A 22,799-nucleotide genomic window follows, 5' to 3' on the forward strand; every position below is an offset into this window, starting at 1 on the left:
TCTCTCTTACTAAGGGTCTCACAGGGGTGTGCTGAATTCCCTGTTATTCCACTGCCTAAAAATCCCTAGATCAGGGGCTTAGAGACCTGGGCTGTATCCATGGCTGCTGAAACTTCGGGCAAAACATTTCACTTTTCTGAGTCTCAGTCTCTTTACCTGTAAAATGGGAATCATTTTAATAAGTGTTATGCTGCTTATATCAAGAGACTATGGGGTGGACCAACAGAGACCACTGATTTGGAAGTGAGGGGGTCACAATTGCTTTTCACAGCACGAGTTCAGGTGGCGGTTCTGCCCTACAGTTGGGAGATCTTAGGCAAGCTGCAACTTCCCTCAGCCTGTTCTCACCCGTAAAATCGAAATAGTAATCATCATCATCGTCATCGTCGTCATCGTCTGAATTGCAGAGCTGCTGTGAGAATGAAATGAAGCACTTATCAACTTAGACATATCGAAAGCACTCACTAAACTTTACTAATGTCTCAGTGATGCCTTTGTTAATTAGTCCTTATGCGAAGACTGAGATCTTTTGTGCTCTTCCCACTAGCAAGCGCCAGAGGGCGACATAGACGGCGAGACCCCAGCTACAAGCACTCCTGACGCAGCGCCACCATTGGCCACGTGGTGGCGCTAAGACACACGATGTCTGATATTTCCGCAAAGTTTGGGGAACAGAAAGAGCTGACGGAATAAGAGAGGATAGGGGGGGTAAAAGGGAGCTCTGAGGCTGGAGGAGCCCTGAACCGAAGGGTCAGGGGTCCCTGGACCATGTAGCTTCCAGATTTCCGGGACACAAAAGGATTATTTGGGAATGAATGGGTTTTGGAGTCTTTTTGAATAAGAGGGCGCCCCCTTCCTTCTAGCGCCGGGTGTGCATCCCCTTCCCTAGGGCAGCCTGGATGCTGGAAGAGGAATCGTTCGTCTCTGTGCGCTCCTCCTCTCCTAGCTCTAGCTCATTCATCTGCGGCCGCGGTACGCCGTTGCCATGGAGACGTGATGCAGGCGGGGGTGGGAGGGAGGCCCCTGGTGACGTCCGCGCAGCTCGCAGCTCGTCGTCTCCCGCGGCCTCCCAGTTCTTGCCTATTTTGGAAGAGAGCCGCAGCCCTTCTGCTGATGCGCGCGCGCTGGCGCCTTTTAAAGGCAACCGGCGGAGTGGCGGCTCTGCTAGAGGCCGGGAGCTGCCCCCGCCCCCGAGCCGCGAGCCCGGCGCGGAGCCTGGGCCCGGGAAGCCCCCCGTGCCATATACCCCACCCCCATTTTAGCGCCCTCCACTCACTTTAGGGAAATTTCAACCATGAGAAAGGAGGTCCTGCCCTTGCCCCTCGTCCCCCTCCTCCTCCCTCCAACAGGGGAGATTCTTCTTCCATAGGAGCCTTGGAAGGAAACAAGATGCCAGGCCTAGCGCGTTTGGGAATCCTCTCTGGACAAGGCCACAGAGTGAAAACATCAGGTGAGAACTTCACTGCCCGCGGGGCTACCCCGGGTCTCTGGAGACCCGTGCCCCCCTCCAGCTTCCTGCCTTAGCCTTTTTGTCCCGGGCTTAGCCTGAGGTTGGTTTAAGATCTTAGCTGGAAGGCCCCTGATCAGTTTCTCTAGAACACCCATTAAACTGAAAGGGAAACTGAGGCCCAGAGAAGAGTAGTGACTTAACCAGGGTCACATGGCATGTTCCTGGAGAGCGATGAGCCGGAGCCCAATGGTGTAGGCTTCCGAGCCAGAGGTCAATCCTGTGTTCCTTAACCTTGAGAATAGCTGGCACAGTGTGTCAGCCTCTGGCCCTTGCCCTGGTACCCAACAGCGGAGCCAGACATCTCCTCTTCCAGCATGGCACCTGCTTCTTCTTCCCCAGGACAGTCCAGACCTAGATGGGCTTTCCGGACCGTTAATCACTCTAGACAAGCTTCTGGATCCCATGGACTCAATGGCCAACCAACTAGGTTGCTACTTGCAAACGTCTGCTTCCATCGAAGGCTTCCTACAGGTCACCAGCTCTCTGGAATTTTCTGGGACCAAACCTTTTCCAGACTGCTTACAAGCACCAGCTAGTTTCTGGATGGACGTATGGCTTGCAGGTTCTGGCAGAGCTCCCCAGAGCCATGTGGACCCAGCTTTTTGGATTCCCCTGCCCAGTCCTAATGATGCCTGCACTCTCCCTGTAACAATCACAAGGGTGTCTGACCAGAACTCACTGAAGACTTCTGTGAAGTACTTGACCATGCCCAAGGTGATGTATAGATTCCTGACGTCTCTGGGCCCCTACTCTGGAGCAGGGCTGGGGACCCAAAGGTGGATCCAACCCAGCCTGGCTGTGAGCACCAAGCCTGGCAAAGGAGAGAGGTTCCTGCTCTGGAGACGTTAGCCCTGGAATCTTGAATGGCTCTTCCTAGGGGTATCCATTGCCAGAGCCAAGCCTTTAAATGAACACAAGTGGAGACTGAGGCATCCCTCCAGGAGACATTATTTGCCAAGCTCACACAGCAAGTCAGTGCATTGTTGAGACTGGTTCCCAGAACACCACCTCCTGGCCTGGGCTCTTTCTCTGCCTCTTGGTCCCAGAGGCCAGCCTTTACAAGGCACACAAAGGTCACTGCACTGTGAGCCAGGAACCTGGTTCAGGGTCCACTTCTACTAAACGATGGCTGTGTCACTTGGATCACTCAATTCTCTGTACTAGGTCTCAGTCACCCAAGGCGGATGACTAAGGGGCCCCCCACTCCAACTGTGAGTCTGGGATTCTCTGAAATGTGGTATTTTTCCAGGCTGTGGAGTCCCTCTATGGCAGTCTGTGGGACACTGCCGGGGTGTTTTCCTCCAGGCTCAAGCTAAGGAGGAGTATAAAGAGACAGTACTTGCTTCAGCCGCGGGCTGTGCAGACCTCTCCGAGGATGACCTGGGGTCTGTCTTACACACCTTGGAGCCCTGCGGATCTCTCCAATGGTAAGTCCCCTCATGCACTTGGCACAGAACTGTGAGAATGGCCTCTGATGGTGCTTGCTTCCATCAGTGTTCACACAGGCCAGGTCTCCAAGGCCCAAGGTGGCCCTGCTTGTCCAGGGCTAAGGACTTCATCCTCCGGGAGACTTCAAGCCCACCCAGAACCTAGTACTAGGCACGTGGGCTCTTCCTACCTCACACTGGGCCTCAGAGAGGCAACATTCAACCTCCAAAGCCTGAGAGGCACTGGCCAGCTGGGTCCTGGACCCAGAGATGCTCAAAATGCCAGAGAGGGGAGGTCCCTTCCAGGCCAAGTGGTCCAACCCACTACCACTGACATTTTGCAATCAGGGAAACTGAGCCCAGAGAGGGGAAGGAGCTTGCATAACACCCAAGTAGGCTGGTGGCAGGGTTACAACCAGAATCTTTGTCTCCTGCCCAGGGCTCTCCCCTGCATCAAACACAATCCACTGAGATCTAGGCTGAGCCCACCTCCAATCCTCCAGAACCTTGACAATCCTTGACAGAAGGCTCCTTCAGCTCATCCCCTGTCTATTCTAGGTGATTCGAGAGATTTCCCTTCAGCTGGATGGCCCTTTATCCTAAAGCTTCCTGGTGTTCCCTCCCCATCTGCTCAGGGTTAATCTTTTCCTGCTTCCAGGATCTGCTCCATCAACAGGCCATAACTGCCGCTCCTGTTTTCTTGCTGTGGTCCAACCAACTCCTTGCAGCTCTAGCATTTCCAAGGATGGGGAGTCTCTGGTTGCTCCTAGGGTTTCCCTTCTGTCACTGGCCAGTCCCAGGTCTACTGCTTTCCCATGACCACCTCAGCCTTGAACCCCATCAGTCTCTCCTGGGATGCTGCGGACCATTCCTTGCAGACTCCCTCTCTGCTGGACCCAGGGCCAGTGGGAATGATAAGAGCTCACGTGTGGGGTTGCCATGAAGTTTTAGTGAGTTAATGCCCGCATTAGGTATATAAGGTGCATCTGTGAACTCTCATGTTGCAAGGTATGTTCAGGTGCTAAGAAGGAGATCCTTGAAGCTAGCGCCTATGGTGGTCTAGGCACCTGGGGGCAGAAGAGGGAAGGTGGCCGGGAGGAATCTGGGGTAGTTGGGAGTGATAGAAACCAGGAGTGTTTTCAGTTGGGGAAGAAGTTGGTTAGGTTGGCTTCTAGAAAAACGGCAAGGGAGCTGAGTTGCTGAGCACTGAAAGGGCTCATTGGGCCTCCCTGCCTGGACTTGCTGAGTACCGTGGGAGCCGGTGGTACCCGGGAAGGACCACACTGGGCCCAGGGCCAGAGCCCTCAGGATGATTTTGTGTGTGTCCCTCAACCTTCCCAGCCCCCCGTGTCCTTTTCTTTGGAACCGCTGCAGCCCCTAGCCCAGCCCAGCCCATCTGGTGCTCTCGGACCAAGCTGGGCCAAGGCTACAAAAAGCCAGTGGGTGCCTGGGTCCTGTCATTCCACAATGACAGAGCATGTGCTGTCTCTCCCAAAGCAGCCCATGCCATCTCTTCAGAGGCTTGTTCAAAATTATATTTTTCATAAAGGTGAGGTAACGGTGGCCGACAGTCTGTCATTCAACGTTGATCGTGCTCCCTTCACGGGGCAGGCATTGTTCCAGGTGCTTTAATGATTTAACTCATTTAACTTTCCATCAAGACTTTGATGCAGGAGCTATTATTCTCCTCACATCCCTGTTTAACAGATGGGTAAACTGAAGCATGAGAGGTTAAGCCATTTCCCCAATGTGAAGGAGCCAGGACTCCACATGGAAGTCTCACCCCAGAGCCCCTCGCTGGACGCCCACCCTCTCCTGCCTCTCTGAGCCCCAGGATCCCTCCCATTCACCTGCATTCCCACAAAGAAGTTACTGGCTTTCCCCACACACCCGTCTGCTCTCCCCCGTGGGCCCCCTCTTGGTCCTGCCCCTACACAGGAGCCAAGCCTCCTGGTCAAGGTGGGGGCTCAGCTGCCCTTAGCAGAGGCTGCCCCCTCTTCACCCGCACTCCGCACACCTGTTAACACAGCCTCAGGCTGTGAGGGCTTCTCACATGATGCAGCTCCCCGTCCCTGTAAGGGGTCTCACTTCCGCACTCCTCTGTCTACCCCACCCCACACAGCACAGCACAGCTCGACCAGCCAGTCACTAGACATGCAGCAACTCGGCTCAATTACACCTCCTTAGGGAGACCACCCTGGACTCCCCGGGCTCAGTCAGTCCTCGTTTGGCTCTTCCTACACGCCTTGCCTCGCTTCTTTGCAGCAATCATTTCACATCCATGGCTTAAATGGCTTGATGGTGTTTCTCGCTTTCTCACCAGCCTGGATGCTCCATGAAGTTAACGCCAGGCCTGTGTTCCCACACATTGCATCACCAGTGCCTAGCACAGAGCCTGGCACAAACTCAGTGCTCGGATGTGTGTGCATGAATGAAATACATATCCGAGGCCCTGCTCTGAGCCGGGTCCTAGGCTAGACGCCGAGAATGTGGAGAGCAGACAGAGATGCTGGTGAGGAGACAGCCAAGTAAACCAGCAGTGACAACGTAGGATGAGGAAATGCAGGAAGCTGTGGGGGCACTGAGAAAGGGTCCCAGACCCAACTAGAAGGACAGTAGGGCCAGGAGGAATTCACCGGTGGGAGGGAGTGGGGGTGGGAGGGGTGGAGGACTCTGAAACTGGGCCGAACTAGTAAATGAAGGGTGGAGGGTCTGTCTCCTCCTCCAGACCGCCTTGTCCCAAGGGCAAGGCCAGTGTCCTGAACTCCTGTCTACCCCTTGAGGCTTACAGGAGTGTTGGGTCTCTGCTGTGCATTCATGGAGCATTTTAGGTGATTGATTTTCCTCCCCTCCTTGGAACACGGCTGGTCTGACGCACTCTTCATTGTATTAGTTGTGCCCTCTTCTCCCAGCCCTGCCTCCAGGTCCTTGCCCAAAGCAGCCTCATCTTTTCCCACCTGGCTATGCTCTCCCCTCCCCACCCACTCCACGGCTCCGTGTCCCTCACCTTCACGGTTCAGCCCACTCACCCAGCTCTGACCGTCTCAACGCGTGGGTGCCGGCATGTACCCTCTTCACATGAGATTTGTTGATTTCATAACCATAAATAGATAAAATGTTCTGAATATCTCCCTGTGCAAGTAGATTGGGGGAGTGATCACATAATGAAAAGGCCTTGGGAGAAAGAAAACAGGCTGCCAAAGAAGCAGCTGAAGACTAGACAGCCACTGCACGGACCAGCTCTATACAGCGATTAAACTTCCACTCCACAGACTGGTGAACCCTAGGCCTGGGACTGGGGTGATACTTGGGAATCTGTTAGAGAACTTTTGTGTGGTTTCAAGCTCATGGATTCAAAAGAACAATCTGGTAAAAAAAAATAATAATAATAAAATGGAAAGAAATAGAAATCGGGGACCCTGGTTTCTGATTCTGGAATTATTTCATTCTAGCTGTGTGACCCTGGACAACTTAATAAACCTCTCTGAGAAGGTGCATAGAGATTCTTCCCCGTGGTTAGACTGGACGCTCCGGGAGGCCCGAGTCCTCATAATACCATGACTCTCTTCCCATCGGGGCTTTCTGTCTTCCGGAAAATACCTTAATCACCAAATATGGGACACCCCCCCCTTCCCAAAATGCAGTCTTGAGACTAGGGTTGAGGTAAGGATGGAATGGAGTACCCTGATTTTTTGTTGCCAACTCCAACTTTGTTGCCATGGCAGCAGGATGTGGAGCATCACTCCTGCATGGGGAGGCTCCATCTACCTAGCTACAAAGCCTAGCTTCTAGCCTAGTAAGGAGCCCAGCCCATGAGGCTCCCCAATCTCTCCTCCCCTAGTAGTGCAGGGACACTACTACTGCTTCTTGGCATTTGGAAGAATAAAGGGAGATAAACTGACAGCTTGGTATGCCCTGGGCCCAGAGAGCTTCTGGCTGAGAAAGAGAGAGACAAGTGGAGATATTCCTTGTATGAAGTCATCCTACCCTAAAAGTTGGAAAACTTGCTCTGCAGAGGGTCAGTCTGTAAATATATTAGGCTTTTCAAGCCATCTTGTCTCTGTTGTGACTGCTCAACTCTGCCATTGTAGGGTGGAAACAGCCATAGACAATACATAAACAAATAGATGTGGTTGTGTGTCAATAAAACTTTATTTACAAAAACACTCAGTGGGCCAGATTTGGAATGCTGGCCAGAGTTTGCAGACCCCTGCTGTACCCCATAGTGCAAGAGAAAGAGCCTGGGCTGGGGGCAGGGAACTAGGCTTGAGACCCAGAACCACCAATGACTTGCTGTGTGAATTTGGGTAAGTCAGTATCTATCTCTGATCCTCAGTTTCACCATCTATCAAGTTGCTATGACAGTATCAGCCAGATTTGCCATGAGAATAGGTCTAACAGGTCAGAGCAAATCTCAAGTCTTTCCATCACTTCAAGTAGAGCTAACTCCCCTCCCAAGGCCATACCCTTGCCTGCTAAGGGTGGCAGCAGCCTGCTGGAAGGAAGAGGTGTTTCTCTCTAGAGTCAGATCCTTAGTCTGGCTTTCCAACCTCCATCCTCAAGTGACCCCATTTCTGTAGCAAGCCAAGCACAGGAGGAAACGAGGAATCCCTTCTTTTCCACCATCCAGTCATTTGGCAGGAGGCTACAGTTCACTTGAGAAAGTGATGTGGCTGCAGTGGCTGGTGGCCAGGCTTTAGAGGAGGCTTTTGAGAAGCAAGAGTTAGGAAAGGTGAGATTCGGTGCTCCCCAGATCATTTATCTATGTATCAGGGAAGCTGGGGTGCATGGCAAGAAGACACAGTCGCGATCTGGTGGTGACTCACAGCACCATCAATTGCATTAATGGATGTTTCTCGAGCCATCTTGTCTGCCTGTCTGGTCTGACCACCACTGAGATCTCGTGTCCTTTGACATCTTGTCATATGCTCTGAAGACCCATAAAGTGATTCTCTATCCCCCCCACACACACACACACTCTCTCTCCTTCTCTCTCTCCCTCCCCTCCTCCCTTTCCTCTCTCTTTCTCCTTCTTGTATCATAAACACATTTATCCAGGGCAGGACAGAATACACTGCAACAGTCCTCTGTCAAGAAAGATCCTTGCCCCAAATATCCAGAAAAGCAGCCCTAACCAGGAGTCTCCATACTGTTCTAGAGAAGCAGACGCCCCCCCCCCCCCTTCCCATCACTTTCCATCTCCCTCTCAGGAGGCCATCCTCCCCAAAATCTCTGGAAAAGATACACCTTCTCTTTGAGAGTGGGTAAGGGGTGATGTCTCTCCAGGTCCCCAATAAAGCTATGCAAGACAGGAGCAAGGGATCTCACGGCCTGTTCTTGCTATAAAAAGACCTTTTGCAGAAAAAAATAATAAAGAAAGAAATCAGCCAATCCGTCCTCAATGCCATCACCTCTTCTTGGTGATTTTTCGGGGAAGGAGTGGGCGGGTTGCCATGGCAACAGATGCAAAGAGCTTGTCTCAGTAAAGAAGGGACCTTGATATTTTTTTCTCTTCTCATTCTCTCTCTCAGTTGTGTGTGTATGTGTGTGTGTGCGCGCTGCGCATGCCTGTGCCCACACCAGGAATTTTTTTTTAGAACTAAAGAAAGCCCTTCTCTTCCCTCAGCGCCCCAAATATGGAGCGATGGAAAACCACTTACTCCTGCAGGCCAGGGAGGATTCAGGATAATTCAAGAGAAAAGGGAGAGGTCATATGGGGCTCACTTCCTCCATCTTTTTACTAGAGATTGCATGCAACACACACTTTCACAAATGGTTGGGGGCCAAGAGTCGGAAAGAAAGGAAGATGCTGGGTGGGGAGAGGTGAGTAAGGGATAGGTGGTGTAAGAGCCCAACAAGTGATATCAGAGAGGGCAACAGAAGATGCATTGAGGCTGGGGATGCATGCAAATTCACATTCTCCATTGGATGCTGAGAATAAAAGGCACAGAGCAGACTCACATATGGACACGGACACACACACAGACAAGGAGGCACAGAAAGCTGCAAACACATGAACACATACAGACACAAACATGGAACTACCCATAACGCAGGAAATGGTAGACATTTTTTTTTTACAAAGGCAGACATAGATGCAGGCAAATGCATAAATACACAGGGACACAAACACAAAGTTACATGCAGACAGACACAGACATACAAATATAGTCACAGTCAAATGGACAGACAGACACATGCACACCCTCAGTCTGGCTCCCTCCCATCAATTGCCCATGCATCCTTAAACGGCACTGCATAGCTGGGAATACTGCAGGCTCACCCAGTGGGTTTAGCTGCACCCCCCCTTCCTTCTACACATTCACCCCAAAGCCCCTCTTGAATCAAATCGCTTCTTGCCCACTTTCCCATAGATGATGGGCTCTGATACCTCCCCCATCTCAAGCTTCCAATTCTTAGCCTGTTCTGTTCTGCTGCTGCTGCCTGCCGATTCGGGGGGGAGAATGGGGTGACTCAGCCAGGCCGGGATGACTCACACTGCCAGTATTTTTAGCAGCGGCCAGGAGCTCTCTAGCGTGCCAGCCGCCCCCCTCCTCCTGCTTGCTATTTTGGAACCGTCACTGGTGATATAAATAGCTCCTCTCCCACGGCCTGAAGCTGCTGCCAAGCTATTTTTGGTTCTGCACAGTTAAAAATAGCTTCACGGAGGTGGGAAGCAAGGGGAGTGGGAGCTGGCCTAGGGAGAGGAGACATTGGGGCATATAGAGCTTCTCAACTTGAATTAGAGTGGGTGAACTAGGATAAGCCCTTATCTTCCCCCTCCCCTGTCCCTTTCTAGACCCTTCTTTCTTTCCAGAAGGCCTTCCCCCCCAGCCCATTCTGGAAAAATGCAAGGATTCTTCCCTTGGCCAGTTCTCCTCGCATGCTTATTTTACTCCTCGAGCTCAGACCCCTTGGGCCCCTAAGGCCCCCTCCCATATTCATCCTCAGAGGAGAAGGGGACAGCTAACGGGGGCCTCACTCTGAAGCCTGTGTGGACTCACGCTCTCTTTTGATGTCCAGGTAGACTATGGCCAAATGACTTCAGGGATTTTTTTTTTTTCCCCAGAACCATGGACAGTGGTCAACGCCCCATTCTTTCACTGCAGCTCTGTTCACCTTACTGGAGACTGGCTGCATCCAACCAACAAATAGTTCTTATCATAGAGAGGGACACTAAGTCTGTCTCCCACCCAAGGCTAAAGCATCAGTGGGTGAAGAAAATAGGAATACTTCCCTGGATTTTCATACAAGGATGGGGTCCAAAGATCAAGCGCTTGAGGTCAAGGGGTCCAAAGGTCAGAAGCTAGAGGGATGGATACATCAGGGGTCAGATGGAGATGAAAGAGGAACAGAGATATGCTTCCTGAAGGAACCATTTCTCTAAAATCCAGATAAATAGGGTTAGAGAGAGTGGCAGACAGCCAGCCCCCCCCCCTTCATCTCAGCTGTACCACTGAACACAGGATAGTCGACGGAGATGGCCCAACCTTTGCCAAAATGGCACAAGAGGTCAGGATCAGATGCCCAGACACCCTTCTCCTCGGCCGTCTCCTGCTCCCACTCTGCCACTCTTGCTACCACCCTTTCCCGTGGGAATGAGGGGGTTCTTTGACCCCAAGTTTTGCTTCTTGGTGTCAAAGTTTACCCCCACCCTTCCTATGTGACTTCCTACAATCAATCCAGTCCCTCTCCCGCCATTTTTAAGCGGTCTCACTTCCAGCCTCTCAAGTGATTTCACACAGATCCCTACCCCACCAAATAAGATTTCACATAAAATGTCCCCTAGCCCAGATGTGATGCGGGGGGAAAGAAAGGCACCCCTCAGCCCCTGTAGGGAGCCATCATCCGTGCTGAAAAGAGAAAAAAGAAAGAAGGAGAGAGGGCAAAGGTGACATGATATGGACACAAAACTGATGGAGATTGGAAGAGTCTCTGGAGAGCAGAAGGGGAACATTTTTCTGCGGTGGGGGGAGGGGGGAGAGGGCGCACAAAGGTAAGACAGACCACCCAGCAGGCAATGAGATCTGAAACTAGTCGGGGCTGTGGAAGGAGGATGTGGAGAGCTGAAGGTTAGGAGACAGAACGAGGCGTCTTAGCGCCGAGGATGGGGAGGGGGTTGCAGGGGGGTACGGAGGACAGCCTGACGGAGCCAAGGGGTCCTTGACAGATGCGGGATCTCGGCGGGTCCAGCACGGCCCCCTCTTTTCTATGCTGCTTCCTCATCTTCCCCGCCGGAGACGGGGGGAGCCCTCCGGAGCGGTGCGGAGGCAGGCAGGCCCCGCCCGCCGCCGCCGCGGCAGCCGCCGGAGGATTCCTGTCCTAATATGGAGCTGGGATTCCCCCGGCCCCGCCCCCGCCCCCGGCCCGCCGGGAGACCGAGGCTTGCAGTCGGGCGGGGGGAACCGCTCGCTTTGGGGCTGGCAACGGGGTGGGGGAAGGGATATCTAGATGCAGACCCAGATCCTCACCGTGCCCTGGGACCCTGCCTCAGTTTCCCCCGTTAGTGGCTGCAGTTAATTAGTTGACAGGGGAACAGAGAATCACTGCAGACTCCAGCGTTGGTGTTGGTGTTCCTATTCTTGGCTGTGGGAAAATGGAACCAAGGCCAAATTCAGCTGGTCCTTCTCTCTCAGGAACCCCTTTCCACCCCACCCTGGAGACTTAGACTTCCATATAATGCCCCTTGCTAAATGCCAAGCCCGGGTTTGGAAAGCGGGGAAGGGGGGGGGGGGGAGGGGGAGGAGATTTGTTCTTTGAAAGTGACTAAGGGAATCCCAGATTGAGTAATCCCTAGAGAGAAACCCCAGCTGCGACCTCTCCCTCAGAGGCCAAGGAGGGTCCTTCTTTTCCTCCCCATGTGAACATGACCTTTGCCTGGCAAATAGCAAGGAAGAATTTGTAGACTACCCTCCCCCTCCCCCATTTCCTTATCTCCTTAGAAAAATCCCTGTTGGAACCAACCCCTCCCTCCTCTCTACAGACTCTCCTGCCAGGGGCTTCAGACCGCCTTAACCCTTGCCCTGTCCCTTCCCTCAGCTGAACACATTCGGACCCCTGGGTCCCTGCACCCTCTTTCAGGCCTTCCTAATGCAGCGCCCGTTTCTCGGTTCAGCTGCCGCCAGCCGCGGCCCCCTCCGCAGCCTCAGTTCTCCCCCTCCCCCCGTCCCCCCTCCCGCTCTCATTCTACGTCATGGGATGACGTCGGGAGCCCGGGAGGGAGGAGGAGCGCTCCCCCCTCCCCAGCCAGTGGCTCCCGCTGCAGCTTGCTTAGCCCAGCCTCCTGCTTTCCCGCCCCCCCCTTTCTGTAAAGCGAGCCCCCCACGCCTAGCAGGAGCTATATAAGGCGGAACGAGGCAGTCGAGGGGGGCAGCGCAGCCGAGCGGAGCCCAGGAGAGGAGAGACAGAGAGAGAGAGAGCCTGAGCGAGAGACGGGGAAGCAAGGAGGAAGAAGCCACCGGTGCGTCGGGACGGGAACGCAGGTGTTCGGAGCACCCGAGCTGGAGCCCTGCAGCCGCTAGTCATGTACCGCTCCACCAAGGGCGCCTCCAAGGCGCGCCGCGACCAGATCAACGCTGAGATCCGGAACCTCAAGGAGCTCCTGCCTCTAGCTGAAGCGGACAAGGTCCGGCTCTCCTACCTGCACATTATGAGTCTTGCTTGCATCTACACTCGCAAGGGCGTCTTCTTCGCTGGAGGTGAGCAAACTGGGGCTGCCAGAGACCAGAGCTGGCGGGCACCGGGGACAGTGGAGCTGAGGGAACCAGCAGGGACTGATGCATGTCTAGGGCAGCGTGGCGGCGAGCTGGGAGAGACGGGACTTGGGGAACTCAGGTCTTCCTACTTTTCCTCCTGAGCTCTGTTCAGACCTCACCTTAGTTCTGGTAAGAGCCTGGATAGTGTCCCTGCTGCCAGATTTATGGGAATAAGAAAGCCAGGACAGAATGGCCCCAGTTCCCACAGCGTAGAGGCACTCCAGGAACCCGAGGAGGGAAGCCCGGGAAGTTGCAGGGATGGAGTCACCCAAACCGGGGCAAGCGTGGCCACTGTTCTCTACGTTGAAAAGGCTCTTCAGCAGCCTTTGAGGCGCTGTCCGCGGTGCTGACCGCATCACCGTGTTGAGAGGCGCTGCCCGCGGTGCTGAACTCCCGGTTGTCTTTTGAGCGCTGTCCGAGGGTCTGAAATTCAGGGCCAGCAAAGACCCAGCTCCGACTTAGAAGTCAAAGGGCTGGCTGGCTAGGGAAATCCAGCAACAGGTTCCTTGGGCAAGAGCTGTGGGTAGCGGGTCAACAGGTGTGTGCAGAGGCAGGTTCATGAGAAATTCCTCTGGATTTTCTGAAACTCAGTGCATGCCTTCCTTACTTATGATTTGCTTCCCAGTTTTACTCCTGACCCACCATATCTTCTTACCCTGCAGGCACTCCTCTGGCGGGCCCCACAGGGCTTCTCTCATCTCAAGAGCTTGAAGACATAGTGGCGGCACTACCTGGATTTCTACTTGTGTTCACAGCTGAGGGGAAGCTGCTATATCTGTCTGAGAGTGTGAGCGAACATCTGGGCCACTCCATGGTGAGTGCTGAGGGTCCTCTTAGCTTGGGCTAGAGTACGTATGGGATACAGTGAGCTTTCCACTTTTGAGAATCTGAGAATTACTGAGGCAGGAGAGGTTATACACTGCCAGGTGCTATGTGCTAAGGAATCACTCTTGCTGCCATCACTAAACGTCATTTCATCTCTTCTTCACCTTTTCCCAGGTGGACCTCGTTGCCCAGGGTGACAGTATCTACGACATCATTGACCCAGCTGACCACCTAACTGTGCGCCAGCAACTCACCCTGCCCTCTGCCCTGGACACCGGTAAGAACTCCCTTTCTCCCTCTCTCAATCAAACCTCCTTCCTGCTTCCCTGCTCCTTTCCACCTGCTATCTCTCTCAACAACCCACCCTCTTATCAGCTTTTCTCTTCATTTACCTAGATCGCCTCTTCCGCTGCCGCTTCAACACTTCCAAGTCCCTCAGGCGCCAGAGTGCAGGCAACAAACTGGTGCTTATCCGAGGCCGATTCCATGCTCATCCACCTGGAGCCTACTGGGCAGGAAACCCTGTTTTCACGGCTTTCTGTGCTCCACTGGAGCCAAGACCTCGCCCTGGTCCTGGCCCTGGCCCTGCCTCACTCTTCCTGGCCATGTTCCAGAGCCGTCATGCTAAGGACCTGGCCCTACTGGACATCTCTGAGAGGTAAGTCCAGAGCATTCAGACTCCAGCAGGAAAGCAAGCCAGAGATGAGGGGACCCTAGATTCTGGAGTCAGGAGCAGGGAGGATGGGGTGTAAGGGGGCAGAGAACCTGGGAGGGAGTGAGATGCCTGGGTATCAAGCAGAGAAAACAGAAAGCTGACCACACCCTTTCCACCTTCCCAGTGTCCTAATCTACCTGGGCTTTGAGCGCAGTGAACTGCTCTGTAAATCATGGTATGGACTGCTGCACCCCGAGGACCTGGCCCACGCTTCTGCTCAACACTACCGCCTGTGTGAGTGTCCAGAGAGGCTGGGGGCAAGACAGGGTGCTGGGAAAGGTCATGGGAGACCCAACCAAGAAGGGCTGTGGTCAAGAATGATGCTGGGGAGATAACAGAGGCCAACAATTTTTGGATATTACAGAATGAACATTAGGGTGAGGAGTCAAAGTGAGAATAGAGTCAGGACCGGGGGACTCCAAGTGGTGAGGTCAATGTGGGGAGCTGAGTGGTGCAGGTGAGGGTAGTCAGAAATGGAGATGTCATGGATACCCCAATTCAGTGGAAAGGTCAATAAGAGGGAAGTTTAGGTGGTGTCGCCTGATGGACATCCTAACTCTGCATCTCTTCTTTTCCTTCAGTGGCTGAGAGTGGAGATATTCAGGCAGAGATGGTGGTGAGACTGCAGGCCAAGCCTGGAGGCTGGGCATGGATTTATTGCCTGTTATACTCAGAAGGTCCAGAGGGCCCCATTACTGCTAATAACTACCCAATCAGGTGAGCTGCAAGGCAGGGGCTTGGAGGGCAACTGAGGTGGGCATGGAGGAGGTAAAAATCAGGAACTGCTCTGGGAAAGACCACCAGACCCTTACCGTCTGCCTCTTCTCTCCTCTCCAGTGACACAGAAGCCTGGAGCCTCCGCCAGCAGCTGAACTCTGAAAACACCCAGGCAGCCTATGTTCTGGGCACCCCAGCCATGCTGCCCTCATTCCCAGAGAACATCCTCTCTCAAGAGCAGTGTTCCAGCCCCAACCCACTCTTCCCCCCAGCCTTGGGAGCTCCCAGAAGCACCAGTTTCCCTAGTGCTCCAGACCTGGGTGCTGCCTCAACATCAGAAGAGCTTCCTCAATCCCAAAAAGAGTTGGGCTTTAGTTACCTGGCATTCCCGTCTGGCCCTGAGCCTTCTCTTCAAGCAGACCTGAGCAAGGATCTTGTGTGCACTCCACCCTACACACCCCACCAGCCAGGAGGCTGTGCCTTCCTCTTCAGCCTCCACGAGCCCTTCCAGACCCACTTGTCCACTCCATCCAGCTCTCTCCAAGAACAGCTGACTCCAAGCACTGCCACCTTTTCTGATCAACTGACTCCAAGCAGTGCAACCTTCCCAGATCCACTGATGAGCCCACTTCAAGGCCAGATGACCGAAAGCTCAGCCAGAAGCTATGAAGATCAATTGACTCCCTGCACCTCTGCCTTCCCAGACCAGCTGCTTCCCAGCACTGCCACCTTCCCAGAGCCTCTGGGCAGTCCTGCCCATGAACAACTGACTCCTCCCAGCACAGCATTCCAAGCACACCTCAACAGCCCCAGCCAAACCTTCCCAGAACAACTGAGCCCCAATCCCACCAAGACTTACTTCACCCAGGAGGGATGCAGTTTTCTCTATGAGAAGTTGCCCCCAAGTCCTAGCAGCCCTGGTAATGGGGACTGCACGCTCCTGGCCCTAGCCCAGCTGCGGGGCCCCCTCTCTGTGGATGTCCCTCTGGTACCCGAAGGCCTGCTTACACCTGAAGCCTCTCCAGTCAAGCAGAGTTTCTTCCACTACTCTGAGAAGGAGCAGAATGAGATAGACCGCCTCATCCAGCAGATCAGCCAGTTGGCTCAGGGCATGGACAGGCCCTTCTCAGCTGAGGCTGGCACGGGCGGGCTAGAGCCACTTGGAGGTCTGGAGCCCCTAGACTCCAACCTGTCCCTGCCGGGGGCTGGTCCCCCTGTGCTCAGCCTGGACCTGAAACCCTGGAAATGCCAGGAGCTGGATTTCCTGGCTGACCCTGATAACATATTCCTGGAAGAGACGCCCGTGGAAGACATATTCATGGATCTCTCTACCCCAGACCCCAATGGGGAATGGAGTTCAGGGGATCCTGAGGCAGCGGTCCCAGGAGGGGCCTCATCGCCTTGCAACAACCTGTCCCCAGAAGACCACAGCTTCCTGGAGGACCTGGCCACATATGAAACCGCCTTTGAGACAGGTGTCTCAGCATTCCCCTACGATGGGTTTACTGATGAGTTGCATCAACTCCAGAGCCAAGTTCAAGACAGCTTCCATGAAGGTAAGTCCAACCAAAATGTTGAGAAACTCAAGTCCCTGTTCTGCCAATGAGATGCTGGTGGAATTAGATGAGTAAACTCCCCTTTCTGTGCCTGAATTTTATTAATAGGATAACAACACCTGCTGCCCAGGGTAGCAGTGAGGATACGAACTAGTGAAAAACTTAGCATAGTTATTCTGGGCAAGTGGGCCTAGAGGGCAGGGGTCAGGGGTGCAGTATAAAACGCAAGAGAATCCTTGGTAATGGCTTGTGCTTCTTAATTCTGTGAGGGACCTAGATCAGCTATCACCACCCATATTACAGATGAAGAAAACCAAGGTCCCAGAGTTAAAGAAACTTGCCTAAGGTCACATGACAAATTGATGGATGAGGGATTAGAGTTCTATCTCAGTATTCTTACTCCTTAAAGAGAATACAGAGCAAGAGTTTGTAGAAGTTTGGGAAAGGCAGAAAGTGAAAATTAGCCCCTGGCCCATTGGGGGCTCCTTGCTCATGGCTCCATCCTTTCCAAAACTACAGTTGTAGTTTCATTCCACCCACCCAAATTGCTCCCTTATCTTGCCGAGCCTCTGGTGATCACTCAGTCATTGGACCAACATATTTGAAGCCCATACTATGTGTCAACAGTACACCACATCTTCAATCTATCTTTCCTAATGGCCTTACTGACTGTCATCTCTCTCTTTCTCTCTCTCTCTCTCTTTCTCTCTCTCTCTCTGCAGATGGAAGTGGAGGGGAACCAACGTTTTGAATAAGTCTGTGACTTAACGTCGTCAAGTATGGCATATTGTCATCAAGACGTGGAGCCGCTCTCCACCCCCCCCGGGACAGTTGGGGGGATTCTGGGGGCCAGAGGGGGATATATCTGATTCCCTAGGCCCTGCAGGATTTTGGGGGGGGGGAGGTGGGAGGGCAGGGGAGGGGAGCTTCTTTTTAAAATTTAGAGACTTCAAGCAATCTCAGTTTCCATTTCAATCTGTATTCACTCGTAGTGAGTTTCCTTGAATGGGATTTTCAAGCGGAGAATGGGGGAGTCTCACTTCCCCACTCCCCGCACTACCCCATGGGCCTGGGCCAGTTCTCCACTCCTGGGGGCCAAGCCACCCCTGGGCCTTGGTGGGGGAAAGGCAGCGCCCACCTGGGCCAGCCTGTGCCCCGAGGGGCTCTTGACACCCACGTAGAATTCTCTACACACCAGTAACGGGATTTCAATTCCGATGGACTCTGCCGCCCTGGCGGCCCTTCTTGTGACTTTTGCGCCCCGCGCCTGGGGTGGGGGGCGCGAAGAGACGCTACGTTCCTTTCCGATGGAGGAAGGCAGACCTGCCGCTGTCACACGTGTGCTTGCACGAGTGCGTGTACCTGGTGCGGGACTCACCCGGCTGCCAGACTGCCTGGGCCTGCCCAGGTGGCCACTTCGTGGTGCTGCGGTGACTTTGTAGCCAACTTTATAATAAAGTCCAGTTTGCCTTTTTGGTACTGCTGGTGTCATGTACTGTTGTGGAAAGGGAAGGGTGGGGATCTGAGAAGGTTGGGAGCCCGGGGGTCAGGAGATAAAGTCTGGATCTGCTGACAGCCCTGGTGTTTCTTCATTCACTTATGCACTCATTCATTCCTTCACTTGACGTGGGCATACAGTGTGTGGCCCACTCCGTGCTAGAAGCTGGAGAGTTTGGAGCTGAAACACTTGCCTTCAAGATGCTTTGGTGTAAAATATTAGAGGGTATTGGAGTCTCCTCCCTGCTCTAGGTTTGCAGCGCTCACAATGTGGGAGGGAGGAGAAGGGCCGGGGATGGGTAGGGGATTCAGCTTGGCATTTTCCTGCACATTGATTTGAAATTTCAGACATGAGTCTCTTCCTTCAGCTTTGTCCTGCAGGGAAGCGACTTCCCTTTGGGGCCCTGGATCTTCTCATTGGAGATGATGCCCATCTGGGTAATCTCTGCGTGGGGCTTTCAGGGGACACTTTTACATCCTCTATTCATTGCAATAAAGCCTCTAGGCAGGCATATTAGCACCATTTCACAGATGAAGAAACTGATGATCTCAGGTAAAAAATGATTTGCCCCTACCATTGGTGGGAGGCATGGGTAGGCAACATACTTGCATCATCTACATCTGAGTTCTGGGTTGTTCCCTCTGTTCCCAAAGCCAGTGAATCACCATCTCAAATCGTCCCATCCCAGATGACCTGAGAAAGTCAGGTTTGGGCTGGACCAGGTGTCTCTTCTCCTCCTCCAGGTCTACAAGCTAGAGAAGACCCCCAAATTTTGAGCAGAATAAAACTGACTGGGTCAAGAGAAGAACTTGGTGGGGGGTAGGAGAATGAAAATTAGGGGACAGAAAGAGGTGGATTCAAATCCCATGTCCAACCACGATTTGCTGTGTCAGACCTGAGCCTCAGTTTCTTCACAGGTAAATAGGACTGAAAGAAAAAAAAAAGGTACTTACCCCTCAAAGATGCTACTAGAATTTGATTGGGTCTTTCTAAGCCGAGGAGCACAGAACAGACATAAGTTATTAAAGTGAATTAGAAGGCACTGTTAACCACCAAGTCTCAGAGAAGTTTCTTTCTCAAGAAGAGGAAGAAAACTCCAATCTTCCCCCAGTGAAATATGGGACTGGACTCCCGTAGCTGAGATCATGACACTGAGAGTCACCTAAATTCTGTCTCATTCCGAATCCTCCAGCTCCGGGGCCATGCCCTTGAGAGGGTCCCACAAGAAGGAAGACATTCTAGGGACCTGTCACCTCTTTTCCACCTTGGATGGATCCTTGGGTGAAACATGGATAAAGCATTGCCCTCTTCTTTCCTGTGGCTCTGTTCTCCAACTTGGACAGAAGAAGTGAACCATAAGCCCTGGGAGGACCCAGTCTTAGCTCCACTCCTCTGCTGGCACGGTACACGGGGATGAGCACACGACAGACACACCAGAAATATTAGATTGGGAGGGACCATTTCTGAAGATCAGCCCAAGGATTTGAGTCAAAAGTCACCAGTTTCTACCACAAAAACTTGTCCCTGAGTTCCCCAGAAGGCAAAAGGTTCTAGCTCTCAGCTTCGAATCTTAAGGGAATATGTAACCTCAAGACACGCTTGAGCCCCATCTAAAAACCTCCCTGGTGGGCATCAAAAAGGAAAGAGAAGTCTGAGAAGCTGTGAACAGCTGAAAGGAGCCTAAGAAAAACGACAACGAAATACACAGTGATATTCTGGATGGGATCTTGGAACAGAAAAAGGAGAGGTTTAAAAAAAAAAGAGAAATCTGAATAAATTATGGACTTTAGTTAATAATAATGTATCCATGTAGCCTCATTACTTGTGACAAGTGTACCAGTAAGTGTAAGACGTTAATAACAGGGGAAATGATAGGCATGGAGTATATTTAACATTTCCATAAATCTAAATCTATTCTGAAACTAAACGTTTCTTTAAAAGTTCAACCAAATAAAGGAGAATCTAAAAAATTAAAATATGTGACAAAAAAGAAGCACTTCACGGGAGGTTTCTGGTGGTGGTGGGTGACAGTGGACTGTGCATTTTGACGAGGAGGCACCAGAGATCACTCAGAACCAGAGAGAGAGGCAGGCACGTCCAGCGCAGAGAAAAAAAAAAATCAGAAAGCGAGTTGCTCCGCCTGCTGGACAGAGAAGGATCTGCTTCTGTTCCTCTCTCTGCCCAGGTCCCTGTGGCTCAGAGCACCACAGCTAAGAACAAATGGATAAACTGAAGCTGGGAGAGAGGAAAGAGGTCGCCCAATGGCACTCCCAGAGTCACTGCGGAAGCCAGCTCTACTCTCAGTTCCCTCCCCCCACCAATACTAACTCTTCCCTGGGAGCAGAATGTAGAAGAAGGGGCTCAAGTTTGGGGATCATAAGGACTGTGTTCAAGGGCTTCATTTTTCCATGTGATGAATATTTACAATACCTGCATGTGCCAGAAGCTGTTCTGTGTGCTGGGGACGGCAGCAGCACACAAGAAAGACAAGGTCCCTGGGCCCACAGAGCTCACATTCTAGTTGCGAGGAGACAACAGAAAAAGTAAACAAGCAGCCTAAAAAGAGTATACAATATGTACAGGAAGAGAAAGATCCAGAGTGCTGTGACGAAGAGCCATAGCTCTAGTTTAGAGTCTTCTAACGTGAGTGGGGTGTCAGAAAAAACTTTACGCGGAGATAATATTGGAGCGCCTGGCTGGTTCGGTCCACAGAGCATCCAATTCTTGATCTCGGGGTTGTGAGTTCAAGCCCCACATTGACTGTAGAGATTGCTTGAAAATAAAATCTTTTTTTTTTTTTTTAAAAAGGAATAACAAGGAAATCAGCATGGCTGGATCGAGGTCAACAATATGAGGGAAAAGATTACTTCAAACATTTTAAGAAACTCAGACTTGATCTCATGCGCATTAGGAATCCATTGAGTAGACTTGAGCAGGGGAAGGATATGGTATGATTACATGTTTAAGCCATCCTTCTGGAAGTTGTGTGGAGAACATAGAAACAACAAAAAGTAGATGAACTCAATTTTCAGAGAGAAAAGAGCCCTTCGTGTGTGAGTTGATGAGCACATCATCTTCTTCCCTGGAAAAAATTTCCTGTTCTGAGTGCAGGCTGATTTGTTTAGTGGGAAGAGAGAATCCTTGGGCAGCGAATTTTTGGGGTGGCCATGAGGGGCTGGTGTAATGGATTGGAAATTGGATGTGTCCCCAAATGCATGGCCTTTCCCCCCATGGAGTAGTTGCTAAATTCCAGACTGAGATGAAAACTGAAAGGCAAAGATAGTCCCCCATAGTCTCATGGTGCTAAAGGGGAAAGACCCCCATGATGCCAACCCATCAAGACATATACCTGATTTCCCATCCAAGTGCTAACCAGGCCCGACCCTGCTTAGCTTCTGAGATCAGATGATAGTGGGCACGTTCATGGTGGTATGGCCATAGACTAGACATATACCAGATTATAAACCTGCATGGGGAGGAATGCTAAGCTCAAATACTGTGAGGGGCAGAATGAAATTCTCCCAGCCTTTCAGGATTGGAGAAAAATAGGTCTTTCAAATTGCAAAAGCAATTCAGTGGAGGAAGAATAATATTTTCAACAAATGGCATGAATTAGGTATCCTTGGGGGTGGGGAGAGGGGACAGGGAGAGCCCCAAGCAAAGCCTCCCATCTTATACAAAAACTAACTCGAAATGGGTCACAGACTTAAATGTAACACATAATTATACTCCGGATATGGTTTAAGAGGACACGGCCATAGTAAATAAAGTTTTTATGGTGTGGACAGAGAGCTAAACAAAATTAAACAAAACAACAACACATAAAATATAAAACTTGTAGAAGAAAACACAAAAGAAAATCTTAGGCATCAGGGGCTTGGTGAAGAGTTCTTAGTCATGACACCAAAAATATGATCCATAAAAGAAAAAAAATGTTAAATTGAACTTTGTTGAAATTAAAAGTGTTTGCTTTGTGAAGGATCTTGTTCAGAGGATAAAAAGACAAGCTACCCAGTGGGAGACAATATCTGTGAATCACATATCTGATAAAGGACTCCTATCTAAAACTCTTGAGACATACAGTAAAAAACCAAACAATCCATTAAAAAATGAAAAAAAATGACATGAAGAGACATTTTACCGTAGAACATGTATGTATAGTAAATAAGTATGTGAAAAGATATTAAAAAACACTAACCATTAGGAAAACATAAATTAATATCACAGTGAGATATCATTAACCACCTATCAGAACAACTACATAAGAACAAGAATTATGGTAATATCAAGTGCTGGTAAGAATGCAGAGAAACTAGATCACTCACATATTGCTGGTTGGAATGTAAAATGATACAGTTACTCTGGAAAGAAATTTTGCAGTTTCCTTTTCCTTCCTTCCTTCCTTCCTTCCTTCCTTCCTTCCTTCCTTCCTTCCTTCCTTCCTTCCTTCCTCCTTTCCAAAAGAGCACGTGCAAGCAGGGGAGGGGCAGAGAGAGAGGGAGAGAGATTCTCAAGCATGCTCCATGCTCAGCCCGGAGCCCGATGCAGGGCTCGATGACATCGTCACCACCATGAGATCGTGACCTGAGCTGAAATCGAGTCAGATGCTCTCAACCAACTGAGCCACCCAGGCAACCCAAACTTTGTAGTCTCACAAAACTAAACATACTATACCACCTAGCAATTGCACTCTTGGGCATTCGTTCAAAGGAATGAAAATTAGGTCTTCCAGGAATGATCATAACAGTTTTATTTGTGATAGCAAAAATGTGGAAACAACAAAATACGTTTCAACA

General features: G+C 51.5%; 1 protein-coding gene across 3 annotated transcripts; it reads left to right on the forward strand.

The window, feature by feature from the left end:
• The first annotated feature begins 1,064 nt into the window (after window positions 1–1,064).
• NPAS4 (neuronal PAS domain protein 4) lies at window positions 1,065–17,360 on the forward strand. 3 transcript variants are annotated; one of them, XM_045039576.1, is made up of 9 exons: window positions 1,065–1,450; window positions 1,850–12,635; window positions 13,355–13,506; window positions 13,692–13,794; window positions 13,914–14,175; window positions 14,357–14,466; window positions 14,814–14,949; window positions 15,070–16,505; window positions 17,228–17,360. In XM_045039576.1, exons 2-9 carry the CDS (start codon window positions 12,461–12,463, stop codon window positions 17,254–17,256), a joined length of 2,403 nt encoding a protein of 800 aa, XP_044895511.1. In that variant the 5' UTR covers window positions 1,065–1,450; window positions 1,850–12,460; the 3' UTR covers window positions 17,257–17,360. The 3 variants fall into 3 exon arrangements, with proteins under 3 accessions (XP_044895511.1, XP_003993721.1, XP_044895512.1); XM_003993672.6 differs by having other exon boundaries at window positions 1,065–12,635; XM_045039577.1 differs by lacking the exons at window positions 1,065–1,450; window positions 1,850–12,635; window positions 13,355–13,506; window positions 14,357–14,466.
• Window positions 17,361–22,799: the final 5,439 nt, after the last annotated feature.

Source organism: Felis catus, chromosome D1 (genome assembly GCF_018350175.1).
Source record: "Felis catus isolate Fca126 chromosome D1, F.catus_Fca126_mat1.0, whole genome shotgun sequence".
NCBI classification, from domain to species: domain Eukaryota; kingdom Metazoa; phylum Chordata; class Mammalia; order Carnivora; family Felidae; genus Felis; species Felis catus.

Coding starts and splice junctions, on each gene's coding strand:
- NPAS4 (XM_003993672.6), top strand. CDS start 12,461: ATGTACCGCTCCACCAAGGGCGCCTCCAAGGCGCGCCGCGACCAGATC. Junction 14,467..14,813: donor TGCTCAACACTACCGCCTGT/GTGAGTGTCCAG, acceptor CTTTTCCTTCAG/TGGCTGAGAGTGGAGATATT. Junction 14,950..15,069: donor GCTAATAACTACCCAATCAG/GTGAGCTGCAAG, acceptor TCTCCTCTCCAG/TGACACAGAAGCCTGGAGCC.